This window comes from Cicer arietinum, chromosome 1 (genome assembly GCF_000331145.2).
Source record: "Cicer arietinum cultivar CDC Frontier isolate Library 1 chromosome 1, Cicar.CDCFrontier_v2.0, whole genome shotgun sequence".
Lineage (NCBI taxonomy): Eukaryota > Viridiplantae > Streptophyta > Magnoliopsida > Fabales > Fabaceae > Cicer > Cicer arietinum.
This window is the reverse complement of record NC_021160.2, coordinates 45802794-45816460: the sequence shown is the minus strand read 5'-3', so window position 1 is coordinate 45816460 and position 13667 is coordinate 45802794. Positions and strand designations below refer to the sequence as shown.

The 13667-nt window shown below is 26.9% G+C and overlaps 1 protein-coding gene across 1 annotated transcript; it reads right to left on the bottom strand.

The window, feature by feature from the left end:
• Positions 1-4966: 4966 nt before the first annotated feature.
• LOC101489552 (beta-glucuronosyltransferase GlcAT14A-like) lies at positions 4967-8495 on the bottom strand. The gene is made up of 5 exons (XM_004487655.4): positions 8354-8495; positions 6981-7704; positions 6815-6890; positions 6571-6686; positions 4967-5721 (listed from the first exon to the last, which is right to left on the bottom strand). Exons 2-5 carry the CDS (start codon positions 7564-7566, stop codon positions 5222-5224), a joined length of 1278 nt encoding a protein of 425 aa, XP_004487712.1. The 5' UTR covers positions 7567-7704; positions 8354-8495; the 3' UTR covers positions 4967-5221.
• Between the last annotated feature and the right edge of the window lie 5172 nt (positions 8496-13667).

Here is a 13667-nt window from a genome sequence, read left to right as displayed (position 1 = left end):
TTTTAATTATTTATAACAATATTTTGTATTTTTTAATGTTATAATTATTTTTAAAATATTTAATAATAATAAATATAATATATCCAATATAATATACCTAATAATAAATAACAAAATTCAACAATCAAAGAATATATAATATTAAAATAAATTATTGAATATATTAAATAATAAAAGTATTTTTATTTTATTAATCGAATTTTCTTTTTATTATTATTATTATTAAAATTATTATTATTATTATTTTTTATTATTATACCCATTATTATTATTATTATCAAAAAAAAAAAATTACGTAGTAGTAGGAGGTCGCATCCCCAGGATGCGACCATGTACTGAGGAACAAAAATAGGCCTTTCAGGAAGTCGCAGGCCCAGGATGCGACCTGCTTCTGCAAAAAAAAAAAAGGCCTTTCAGGAAGTCGCAGGCCCAGGATGCGACCTGCTTCTGCAAAAAAAGAAGGCCTTTCAGGAAGTCGCAGGCCCATGATGCGACCTGCTACTGATGCCAAAAAGTAGGGCATTCTGGTATTTTTTTTTTAAACTAGGGCAGATTGGTATTTAAAAAAAAATAAATGGATTTTTAAATAAAAAACCCGTAATTGAACATTAAAATTAATAAAATCCTCAATAATAGAATTACCATAGGTAAAAGATTGTCGATGAGTGCGTTTAACTTCATGACCACGTTTGAAGCATCTGATTCTGCTATAAAATAAACAATCTTTTATAAATTTCAAACCGTACTGCATAGCTAAAGCTTTTGCTACCTCTGAATTTGGTAATGAAATAATTTGTCATAAGCTAATAACAACCACTACACCATAAGTATCTCTCAATACAACATAAATACTCCACTTAACTCCCTCTACCGGACTTAGGAAATCAACATTAAGCTTATATAGCAACCACTAGAGGTGTCCAACGAACATCATATATAGACAAAATGAGACATCCACTTAACATATCTAACAATACTGCACTAGCACTCTTAAAATTAACAATAGATCTTTGATCCTTTTGAACAATGATAGCCACATCAACATCAGTCGCTCAAAACATTTGTTATTTTTAGAACACTATATTTCATAACACAAGACCACACATACACAATAACATTATCATTTGCATCAATAATATTTCTATTCAACCATTGATGAAATGATACGTTATTAGAATCATGCAAATTAAAAACCAAACCCTAAAGGAGAAGCAAATTAAATTTGTTTTGACCAGTGACACCAGATATAGAGATGTGAAATTGTTTCATTATGTAGTCGATTAAAAACACACAAAGGAACACAACTAACACCTTTTTTTTATAACATTCAAACAAGCTTGCAAAATACTTATTCATGTATAACTTGGACAATAACCATTTGAAACTCTCAAGAAATTGCTCATAGGAAAATAAATCATCATTATACATTTTTGGATATATAAGATATGTGACTCATATATCATTGTCTTAAGATCTTAGGTTGAGATATAATGTCAAGTTCTCTTAGGAATTTGAATATTTGGTCTGTTACTACTCCTGGTGTTCCTCCAGACTCCCCAACAAGTTGTATCGGCTTAGTGGAGAGCAAGAGTGATATCTTAGTGTGAATCAAGTCTAGTGATGCAGGTGACTCACACTTAGAGATTGTTGGGTCCAAGTGCATCTAGATATTTGGTCTATTTGAACCCAAATATTTAAAATAAAATAGAAATTACGATTTATGATTAACATAAGTTTTTTTTAGTACAATATGATCAATACTCCCTTTATCACTAATTATAAGCACTCATGAGAAGAAAAATTAGATTTGTACAAATAATATTTTAAGAATATCTCCATATAAAATAGACACATTAAATTTATTTTGTATACTCTCTGGCCGATATTGTTATTTACGATTTTTTTACTCTTCTTTTTTCACTATTGAAAATGAGTGAAATTTTATCTTTTATACAAGTTGAACCCAAGACCATTTTTTTGCCCTCTTTTTTTTCACTATTAAAAATTAGCGAAGATTTATTTTCTATACAAATTGAATTCAAGACCTAAAAATTAAATCAAGGATTCATTTATTTGCTTCTGATCGTAGTTTTGTGTTTATAAAACGGGACAGAAGTGCAATAGAAAAGCCCCCTCCTCTCTGGATGCTAGCTAGTGTGAATAAAGTACATTTATTTTTCCTCTTCAATTATTATTAGTGAGTCGTCAGAGACGTGCGAATGAGTTTGTCCATGTTCATGTTCGTGCAATATTCGCTTCATGTCTTGGAACCTAATTTTGACTTTACGAAATGATTGACTATACAATTACTCAAATAACTACTAGTTGCAATAATCAAAATTATATTTATATGACTTTCATTTTTTTCATAAAAAGGTTAAATCACTTTTATATATATTTAGATTCTAAAATTGGTCCAACGTAAGGGTGACAAATTAATTATGAGAAGTGTTATATAATGTGGATATATTGCTCACGAAATAACATGAAATGCAGGAGGGTACTACCATGCACCCTCTACATAAACATGTCTCCCTTAAGACACATGATAATTTTATTCTTTTAACAATTTATAATAAGTTTTAAAATCGATAGTTTCGGAAGTTTCAAATTTTCAAATAAGGATTAAATTTCGAAAGTTTCCAAATCTGAAAATTTTCGAAATAAGGAAAACATTTCGAAAATTTAAAAAGTTTCTAAAGTTTTCAAATATGGAAAGTTTTGAAAGTTTTTAAATGTGGGAAGTTTCGAAACTTTTCTATTTTGAAAGTTTTGAATTTGAAATTTTTGAAAATTCTCGAAAATTCTAGAATTTTCTATTTTGGAAGTTTTGAATTGTTCGAAAGTTTCAAAAATTCTGGAAATTGTCATTTAAAAACTTTCGAATATTTTAGAAAGAAAGGTGAAAAAATAAGAAGTTAAAAAAATTAAAAGACAAAATTGTATTTTTACGTTGATTGAGCGTGTGACGTGTTTAAACGTAGGGGTGCATGTAGAATCCTCTAAATGTAGTTACATGCATTGACGCGTATATTTAAAGGTCAGTTATTTTTTCAGAAAAATATTTATTATACATAAAAAACATTAATAAAAAAAGATATATGTTTTATTTTTATATTGATTTAATTATTTTAACTCATTTGATGTATGATTAATTTTTGCAACTTAACAACTTAGTAGCCTTTGTAATTTATTCGTGAATTTTTTTATCGTACTATATAGAATTCCATTACTTAAGAAGTTATAGTACATTATATTTTGGATGAAGATTTATTTTAGTTTTAAAAAAATAATAAGTTCTAATTTAATTTCTTATAAAAAGTAATTAATTTTTACAAAAAATAAAAACAATTTTTAATCGTTGAAAAAATAAATTGAGACAACTTAATTTCTATTTGCAGTTATAAAAGGACAATTGACCCATAACGATAATTAGGTATGACCAATTTAGTTTCCAACAACAATTAGAAAGAGGAAATTTAGTAACCAATAACAATTAAAAAGAGAGAATTTAGTCTTTAAATAATAAATTATTTGTGGACCTTTTTATATAGATTAAATTGTCTCTTTTTAATTATTTGTAGAGCAAATTGTCTACTTATTATTATCATTAATGACTTTTTTATTGTAATTTTGGTAGGGACTAGATTGATCCAGTTTTTTTTTTGTCAAGGACACAGTTAATGTTTCTTTTAATTTTTTAGAAACTAAATTAAGTCTTTTAATTTTCTTTTTGAACTAAAACATGTATTTTAAGGAAGTGTCAAAACATAGTTCCGGTCCAAAAAGTAAATCTCATTATTTTTTGTAATTTTTAATAAAATATTACAATTATCCTCTATTTTTTTTATTGTTATAAAATTCATTTTTTGTTAAATTCTACCTTTAGATATTTTTTATAGGTTCATATTAGACGCCCCTGCTTCATTTACATCTGGATTTACAGTAAGAAAAAGAAAAGTGGAACAAGAATTAAAAAAGTGAATGTGGCATATGTTTGAATTAAGGGAACGGTTATTAAAAAGCATATATACTTGTTCATGGAATTTTCACGAAAGTATTGTCGCACTACTAAGCATTTCTCTTTCATCATATATCCACAATTCATTCAACAATAAATCCATCTAATTCACGTGCTATACAGAATAACTTGTTAATGGATTGAATCTAATTGATGGTAGTGAATGGAGAAGGAACCACTGCATATTGTTAAATCCAACAATCTTGTTTGAGAGTATTAAAGTAACATCGAATCAAATCAAATGTTTTAGAATCAAAATATATTTTGATTATACATCTTCACTTATGACATTAAAACATCTGGCGGTTGAAAGTTGTAGACTTGTTTCAACGAATAACTTAAAATAATAATATCAAAAAAATTTAATATCAATTGATAATACTCTTCAAAAAATAATAATTTGTGATTCTTTTCGTCTTTATAAATAAGACAGTGATTTAATTAATGTTAGTTCAATACATAATACATATCTATTTTGTTGTATTTTTATTTAATATGTGTTATTTAAGTCATTATTTCAATTATAAAAATTAACATAATAGACGGACATTTCTGATTGTTGAAATTTTAAACAAAAATTTTGTAGCAAGAAGAGAAACTCAAAATTTGTAAAATAAAAAAAGAAAAACTCACAAAATTTATTCAATAATAAAAAAATCGTTCAAGATAAATGCTAGAGCATGACTAGTCATACATCATTTAACAACCGCACAATCTCAGGATTGTGATTTTCCTTGGATTGTTGATAATGAACAATCATGGCCACTAAACATTAAAATAAAATAAATAATCCACATTCTTGATGGCGATAATTTTGTATTGCAATTAGGTAAATATCTTGCATAGTTTATGGCTAATTGAGCAAAAAGATCACGACTCATGAAGCTTGGTGTATAAAGTAACAAAAATGATGAAAAAAATTATAACATTCCTTGACCATGATGCTGCCAAAAAATCATGTAACCTCTATGTGATAAAAGGACCTACAAAAATAAAAGATGATCCTAATGCCATTTATATAGTGGCAACTATAGCCAATAGCTAAGTCAATGCCTTGAATTTAATGATCACCAATCTTATATTATGAATATGAAATGCAATTGCATTTCAACCTTACTCCATCTAGGTGCATGAATAACATACTTTGGCTATAAAAAATAACCTTCATCAATCTCCAATCATGAAAATTCCCAACATGATTTATGTACACTGATCCTCACCCGATTTAGCCTTCGACGTTAGTCCGGCTAGAAGTTGTTGAAGCCTTTGAGACCCTGGACCGGGTTTGAGTTTATAAATGTTCCCGACCTCGGTACATTTTGGTTTACCGGAGCACCAACCACCGAAAGAGAATAGTCCATTTCTCCTACGTAGTAATGTTTTATCGATTAAGTCCATGGCTGGATCGTCTTGCATGAATTTTCTAGCAAAGGCGGCGCCACTCGCAATCATTTTTTCCGTGTCGTTTATGTTAAGGACGTGAGGGTGCTGTTTAGGAGGGATGTCCCACGAAATATAATGTAAGTCACTGTTAACAAGGGTTTTCGATAATTCCGGCACGTTGCACGCGACAGTTTGAAAGTAGCCTTCCGGGGAAGAGAGAAAATTTGTGTAGTACATGAGTAGGGTTCTTGGGAGATTATCCCAACCCCATACAACAAATTCCACAAATTCATGTGATAAAACCATCCATGCTGAACCTGCAATGAAGCAACATTAATTCGTAAAAATAATCATCGAAAAGCAATTGTTTGACTTATGGCTTATGAATCCCAGACACAACGCTAACATGTCAAATTCGGTAATAATTAGAAAAAGTAGAAGCAATTGAATGTCGCCACATGTGTCAGTGTTGTGTCAGACACCAAACGCGCCTTCAATCTAAAGTGTGAGTGCTATATAAGATTGACTAATCTTCACTCCCCTGTCCAAGAAGTAAAAGAATGGCCTCTTGTTTGTCTAAAAGGAGAATCTTTCATGAAACAAGCACACTTCACAGATTTGAAAGACACTTGTTTTTGAAATTACACACACATGCATATATTGTAACATAAATGTTAGTTGAACATCAATTTAGGACAACAAAGTTCCACAACTTTTTAAATTCATAACGCATTTATGAACCACAAATTTAAGTGTGATAAACCTTCATTTTCAAGTGTTCAAATCTACCCTGTAGTTGGAACAACTGAAATCGTGGTTATTAAGTTCAACTGATGGTTAATGAGTTATTAAATCTTGATATACTCATTCATCACTCAATGAACTGCGTTAACCACGTGTGTGAACTGCATTAACCATTTAACAAGTAGTCGAATTTTGTCGTCCCAAATTAATGTTCAAATCACATTTCTGTATTATAATTGTGCCTAAAGAACCTGTTTCCTAGGTATAAGAAAGTAGCATCTACAACTACAACACATAATAACTAGTTAAATGCTATTAGATCACAGTTCTCCAAATTTGTATAAGTAACCCTTAAAAAAGTGATCAATCACAACAATTATTATAATAGCCAAAGAGATAAAGGAGTGAAGGAGAAAACCAACCAGTGAATAGTTTAAATGCAGTTGGCAAAGTTCGCTTAGGATTAACCCAAAATACATCAGACTTCTTTGACTCGTAAAGCCCCGGGTCTATTATTAACGGCATTGCTCGTTTATCCCTGCACAATATGGTCCAATTCATCATGTATACATCAAGGAATCATATATATCATCATAAAGAAAAAATAGTTCATTATTTACATGTCAAGTTATTTAATCTACAGAGAATGATAGAAGAAAAACTTACAACTTCCATCCTAACCGACTCGTGTGCTCCATGAAGTTAAGGTTTCTATCTAAACTTGAGAATGTATATAGTAGATCTGCAAAATCATACACACCTATAAGTCTAAGAATCATTAAAAGTTTGAATGAATCAGAACAAAATACTATTAAGAAACAATAATACTAACCATCTTGAGTAACAAGAGGATAATCGGAAGCACTAAGATTAATAAACCAATCCCAATCTCTACTTCTCTTAAGCAAAATAGCACAAGCATGAAGAGTATTCGCAACCATCGTCGGTCCACGGTAAGTAACCATATTGGCTTTAGTGATAGCAAACACATTCCCAACCTCATTGAAAATATGCTGTTTTTCAATTCTAGAAGCAAGTTCCAATCTTTCCTCCAACGGCGACTCGAGGTCTAAATGAACAACATAATGATTCAATGGATGGTAAAGCGCAAGAAGAGTTCTCCAAAGCTTCTCCAAGTCACCTTTGGAGCCGGAAATCAAATAAGCGAACCGAGGGATCGAAGGCCTATTGGGAGCCGGGGCGGGAGAAATCTTTCTCTCCACAAAAGCAAGTGAGGTTTGGTTTCTATGTGAGTGTGATGGTAGAAAAAAGAAGAGTGAATTGATGGAGTGAATTGAAGAGACAAGACCCATGTTAAAGGATGTTGCTAGAAAAAGCATACAAAAAGCAGAGGTAACAATTAAAGGAAATAACCATTTCTTTTCCATGTTTAAGATTCCCATCATCGTCATCATCATGGATACATTCTACATACCATGAATCATCATTGCAACATCAATTTCCAACTCAACATAAAAAAAAATACAAAATTGTTGCCTCCAAATTAGACCCTTTTCATGTATCTTGTGAATAATCTTAGCCCTTGAATATAGTTTCTGTTGAATCAAACATCAAATATTAATTAAAATTCAATAAATTTCTTTCGACCAATTTGTACTCCACTTTTCTAAGTGATATTAATTATACAATAAATTGCAGTTTCTACTTTCTAAATCAAACGAGTTACGCATCAATTAAGAAATCAATTATTAAATGACCAAAACTAGGAAAAATATTGTAGACCAACATTAGCATAAAAAACATCGAAGATAATGACCAACTACTATTATAAAGTTTTTGTCAAAAAAAAATTATTATAAAGTCTTAAACAAGAACATATTAGAAACAAAAAAAAAAACCACGATCAAGAAAAAAAAAGTTGAATTGGCCAGGATAAAAATCAAAGTATAGAGATGATTTGAGCTGAAAAAATGGATTATAATAAAATTTAATTTAAAAAAGTATTATCGAATTATTTAGAGATGTGTGTGTTAAGAAAAAAACGCTTGAAAAGGGAAAGAAAAGAAACAGATTTATTTTGTTAAAAAGAGGAGAAAGTAATGGTTTTGTTAAAGATTGAAAACGGAAAATAAAGAAAAAGGAAAGTAACATGCATGTGAAGAAGAGTGTTAGGTTAGAGTTAATGAGAATGAAGATAGTAATTTAGTAGATCAGACTAATGATGATGAATTAAGAGGGACAAACCTGTGTTTGTGATGGAGGAAGCGTCCACGTCTAAAACAACAACATAGAAGCGTAGAGAGAGAGAGAGAGAGAGAGAGAGAGAGAGTAATAAAACTCTAAAACACAACACTTTGAGATGGAGATTTCTTGTTGTACGTGTTGGAATGGACAAAGTGGTTCCATTTATTTAGGGACTTTCAACATAACTTACCAATGCTATGCGGCGTGACATGTTCTAACATTATATATTCATTTTCATTTTATATTGGAATATTGTTTTACTCCGGTCGATACAAAAATTGTCCAAATATGTAAATAAAATATATAAAAAAAATTAAATTAAATTTAAATTTTAAATTAAATATATTAAAAATTGTTATTTTCTAAGTTTATTTTCATAACATATTTTTTTAAATTTGATCGATATAATTTATAATTTCTTTTGTTTTAGTTTTTTATATCTTTAAGTCGTTTAATTAAATAATGTGTCATATCCACATAAGTGGAATTTTAGTATTATACAGTTATAAGTTGTCACATTAGTATAATGGATTGTTGCTACGTGATAAGACAAAAACATAAAATCTAATTATATGAACCAATATCTATATATATATATATATATATATATATATAAATTACAAGGTGAAAAATAAAAAGACAACTTATAACTTCAACTATGACACATTCAATGTATCATCACTGCAATGTAATGAATTTTTTTTTTTTTTTTTAATTTATATCCACTTTTTCTACAGTACATATTATTTTTAAGACTAAATTACATTCGTGGTCCCTTAACTTAATTTTAGGTAATGTTTTAGTTCTTTATCTTTTTTTTTTCGACTTAGTCCTTTATTTTAATTTTAAATGACAATTTGATATTTTATGTTTTAAAATTTCAACAACGTTATCCTTTTTTAAACAAAAGTTCAAAAAAAAATTCAATCAAAACTCATAAAATTAATTATATTCTTCAATATAATACAAATTTCATCAAATCCGTAACGCAAATCTTCAAATAAACTCATATTTTCATACTTTATTTGATATTATTAGGAATAAAGGACTAAATCGGGAAAAAAAAATAAAGGACTAAAACGCTACGTGAAATTAAGTTAAGGGTGTAATTTAGCCTATTTTTAATGAAGTGAAGTTATTTTCTCAATTTTTATTGTCATTACTATTTAAAAAATATTATTTCATCTTAAAGTTTATGAATACACATATTCTCATAGTTAATCAATAACAAAATCATACAATACACATTCCAAAAACTAGAATGTTCATTATTATGAATGACAATTAATATGGTCTTGATTGGTACTTAATATTTGTTGTTATAAATATGCACCAATAAATTTAACCCCACAACAATGGATTCATCTTAGTTTAATGCTAAATGTGAGAATAAGTCATCGCGGAGGCTAGACAAGAGATTTTGCACTAAATTATTTGATCAATTTCTTAAATTATATAATAATAATAATAATAATAATAATAATAATAATAATAATAATAATAATAATAATAATAATAATAATAAGGTAAAATAACACCTGCTATCCTTTAACTCAATTTTTAGTTTTTTATTTGTTTTCTCGATTTAGTCATTTATTTTAATTTTAAGTGATAATTTGATTTTTTATGTTTTAAAATGTCAATAGTGTTATCCTTTTTTTTTACAAAAATTTAAAAAATTATCAAAATTTTCAAATAAAACCTATAAAATTAATTATCATCTTCAATATAATGTAAACTTCATAATTCAAATCTTTAAATAAACTCATATGTTTAATCTTTATTATTTGATGAATTTGACGCTGCTGTAGATGAAAATATGAGCTTATTTTAATATTTGAGTTATGCATTTGATTATCATCTTCAATATAATGTAAATTTCATCAAATTCATAATTCAAATATTTAAATAAACTCATATTTTTATTCTTTATTTGATAAATTTGACGTTGTTGTAGATGAAAATATGAGTTTATTTTAATATTTGAGTTATGCATTTGATGAAATTAGCATTATATTAAAGATGATAATTAATTATATGGAAATTTGTTTGAAAATTTTGATGAATTTTTTAAATTTTTAAATTTTTAAATTTTTGTAAAATACAGAATAACATTGTTGACATTTTAACATATAAAATATCAAATTGTCACTTAAAATTAAAATAAATAACCAAATCTGAAAAGAAAAAAAAAAGACAAATGACTAAAACGTTAACTGAAATTAAACTAATGGACTAGAAATGTTATTTAACCTAATAATAATAATCTTTACAAATCAAGCTTCACCCAAATTGAACAATATTATTTGTTTGACTAAAAATATATACTATATTGACTTATGAAAAATGTGACCACATAATATCCTATACTGACCGATGAAAAATACGGACATAAATTTCAAAAATGATATTGACTTGTCAATATCGATAATTATTTTAAGAAATAAAAATAATTAAATATAATTACTTGATATTGTATTGATATCTAATGCCATTTAATTTGAAAAATCAGTATTATATAGACTATAAATATTAACGTGATTGAGAATAATGATTTAAAAATAAAAGTAAAAAATAAGTATTCTCCTGTATATCAAGAATGTGAATTTTTGTTAAAAAGAAGTGCCATACTACTTTGTGATCAATATCTTATAACGAATACTTAGTCTTTTTTATTATGTATTGTAAGAATTTTTTATTGATGAATTATATGATAAAGTATGTACAGATGAACTTTGAACTTTAATTACGATGAGATGAATTTTTTTATAGTATGTAAAATAAAAATAAAGAAAACAATTCAAAGATAATTTTTACTATAGATAAAAATTGATGATAAATAAGAAAAATTCATTATTTTATGGTATTGAAAATTTTGCATATGTAGTAGCTGAAATTAAAAATTTATATAAAAGTTATTTTTTTTAATTCTTTTAATTTACATTTTTTAATTTGTTTCCTATAATTATATATTATTTTATTTGTTGTCTCTACTATAAGACAACCACCTATTGAATGCTGATATAAAAATTCATTGTTATGTGACACAAAATCTAATATAACATGTCATGTCTCACATCATCTAATTACTAAAATTAAAAAATGACCATGTTATAGGGAGCAAAAAAAAACTGACCTATAAAAAGTGAAGCCTAGTTTTATTCTCTAAAAATGAATCTAAGATTTAATTTAGTCTAAAAAAACTATATTTTAAGTCCAGAAAAAATAAACAGGGACATTTTATTCTTAAGTCACAACTTTTTCTAAACACTATTTTTTATTTATTATAGATATGTGTTATTACTAGTTACGTTGATAGTGTCGCAATTTAAAAAATGTCTAATGTTAACGATATTATGAGATGATGTCTTATCTATTAATAAAGAGGAAGAGGCGATTTAAACAATTCAAAAAACATCAATCATGTAATAACATATTCAAATAATGAAGTCAATCAATTTCATAACCAATTTTCTATTTCATAAACCCTCTAAACTAAACCTTTAAGTTTTCATCAAATACGTTCAATGTCGTTGAAAGTCTTCTAAAGTCTTTAATTTTATTTCAAAATGGAATTCTCCAATTGTTTGTACCATGAAAAGATAGAATAATATATGATCTTTTGAGTACTCAAATGGATTGTCCAAAATTGAATTCATCAATTGTTTGTACCATGAAAAGATAGAATATTATATGATCTTTTGAGTATCCAAATTGATTGTAATATAAAAGGACTAACCTAATGTTTATTGAAGTCTAAAATAAAATTTTACATAAGATATTTAAAAACTAATAATAACACTTTTATTAGAAAACTATATTTTATTTGTATTATAATTTTTTTAATGTTTTAAAGCTTAATTATTTTGATTGGTATAAATTTACATAATTTGCCTAAATAGTTGTGTAATACTTATAATTTTTTATGGAAAAAATAATTAAGAATGTATTTAGAAGATTAAAGATAAATAATAATTGAAGTAATTTAGATAACAAATACTTTAAAGTGATAGAACAACAATGTAATGGATAAACTTTTTCTTAGAAAAATATTCAACGTTTAATTATAATCATGGATACTTTGTTATTTTCTGAGTGATTTCTTTTTTAAAAAATACACAGAATGAACAATAAAAAATAGACATCTCATATTTAATTTTCTATCTATAATTAAATGAAAATGTTTCAACACTGAAATGTTTTTCTTGAGTGTGAAATTTTTATATATTATATAAGACAAATAATTTTTTAGGTCAAATTAGAGTGCTAAAGTTTTTGGTTTAATTAATACAAACTCTTCTCCGATAGAAGTCCTAAAGTCAAATTATTCGTAAAGCATGAGACAATACACTCTCCCAATTGTTTTTGAACCAAAAAAAAAAATGAATATTTTGACCACCTACTACGGAAAAATCAATAACTATTTTGGGGTAATCATTTTTTTGTGTAATGAGCCATTTTCAAGCAAGGTGACTACTAATCAATTATCTAACATGTATTTCTCTAAAAAATTCAATTATTGTAAATGATTATTTGTGTCATAAATGAAATACCAAGTATTGAAGTTGTTACATTCGACTAATTTATTTGGTAATTAATTATGAAGATCCCATGACTCAAAAAAATAAAGAATTTTGCTGATGTTAGGAATCTACATTTTGTTGTTGGTATTGTTTTGTGACATGAATAGAAATACCTTTACGTACAACTTAAACTGGAAATATTTTTACAAACCTAGTATGAGCAACCTTATAACCATGATTGATAGTAATCTTATATTAATTAATCTTGGCAAAATGTTTCTTCAAGATAAAGCGCAATTAATGCTTTATATTTTCAGTCCTCCATATTTACACTAGTCTCTAGTTCTCCAAAAAATTTCAACATCGTACATGATTGGGACGTTAGTGTTTTTGGTTCTAAAAAGCAAGGTCATAAAATCATTCAACGAAAATATTTTTGTTTGAATATATATTACATCGATCATAAGTTTTGAATATGTAAGAAAAATACACAAGAACTTTTGAAATCGAATAGTGACACAAGTTAATAAAAAAATATCACTAAAAACCAATGAAATACGCTCAAACTATCTCATACTTTATTTGAAACTTTATCATTGTGCATTTTGCGCTAATTTTTTTTTATTATTTTGTTGAAAGTTATCTAATTGTATTATTTCAAATATTTTACCAATTGTGTAACTTGATTTAGTAGTGACTCTTTATTTTCCTTACATGTTTGACCATACTAACTTATTATGCGTGAGTGGATACTCAGCGACTTAATTTTACTTAGTCGAATTTAGGAAGAC

Bases quoted from the DNA above. Each gene is read 5' to 3' on its own strand.
- LOC101489552 (XM_004487655.4), bottom strand. From the start codon at position 7,566: ATGATGATGACGATGATGGGAATCTTAAACATGGAAAAGAAATGGTTA. The intron at 6,891-6,980 runs GTTAGTATTATT...ATGATTTTGCAG, and splicing joins TCCTCTTGTTACTCAAGATG to ATCTACTATATACATTCTCA. The intron at 5,722-6,570 runs GTTGGTTTTCTC...GCTTCATTGCAG, and splicing joins TGCATTTAAACTATTCACTG to GTTCAGCATGGATGGTTTTA.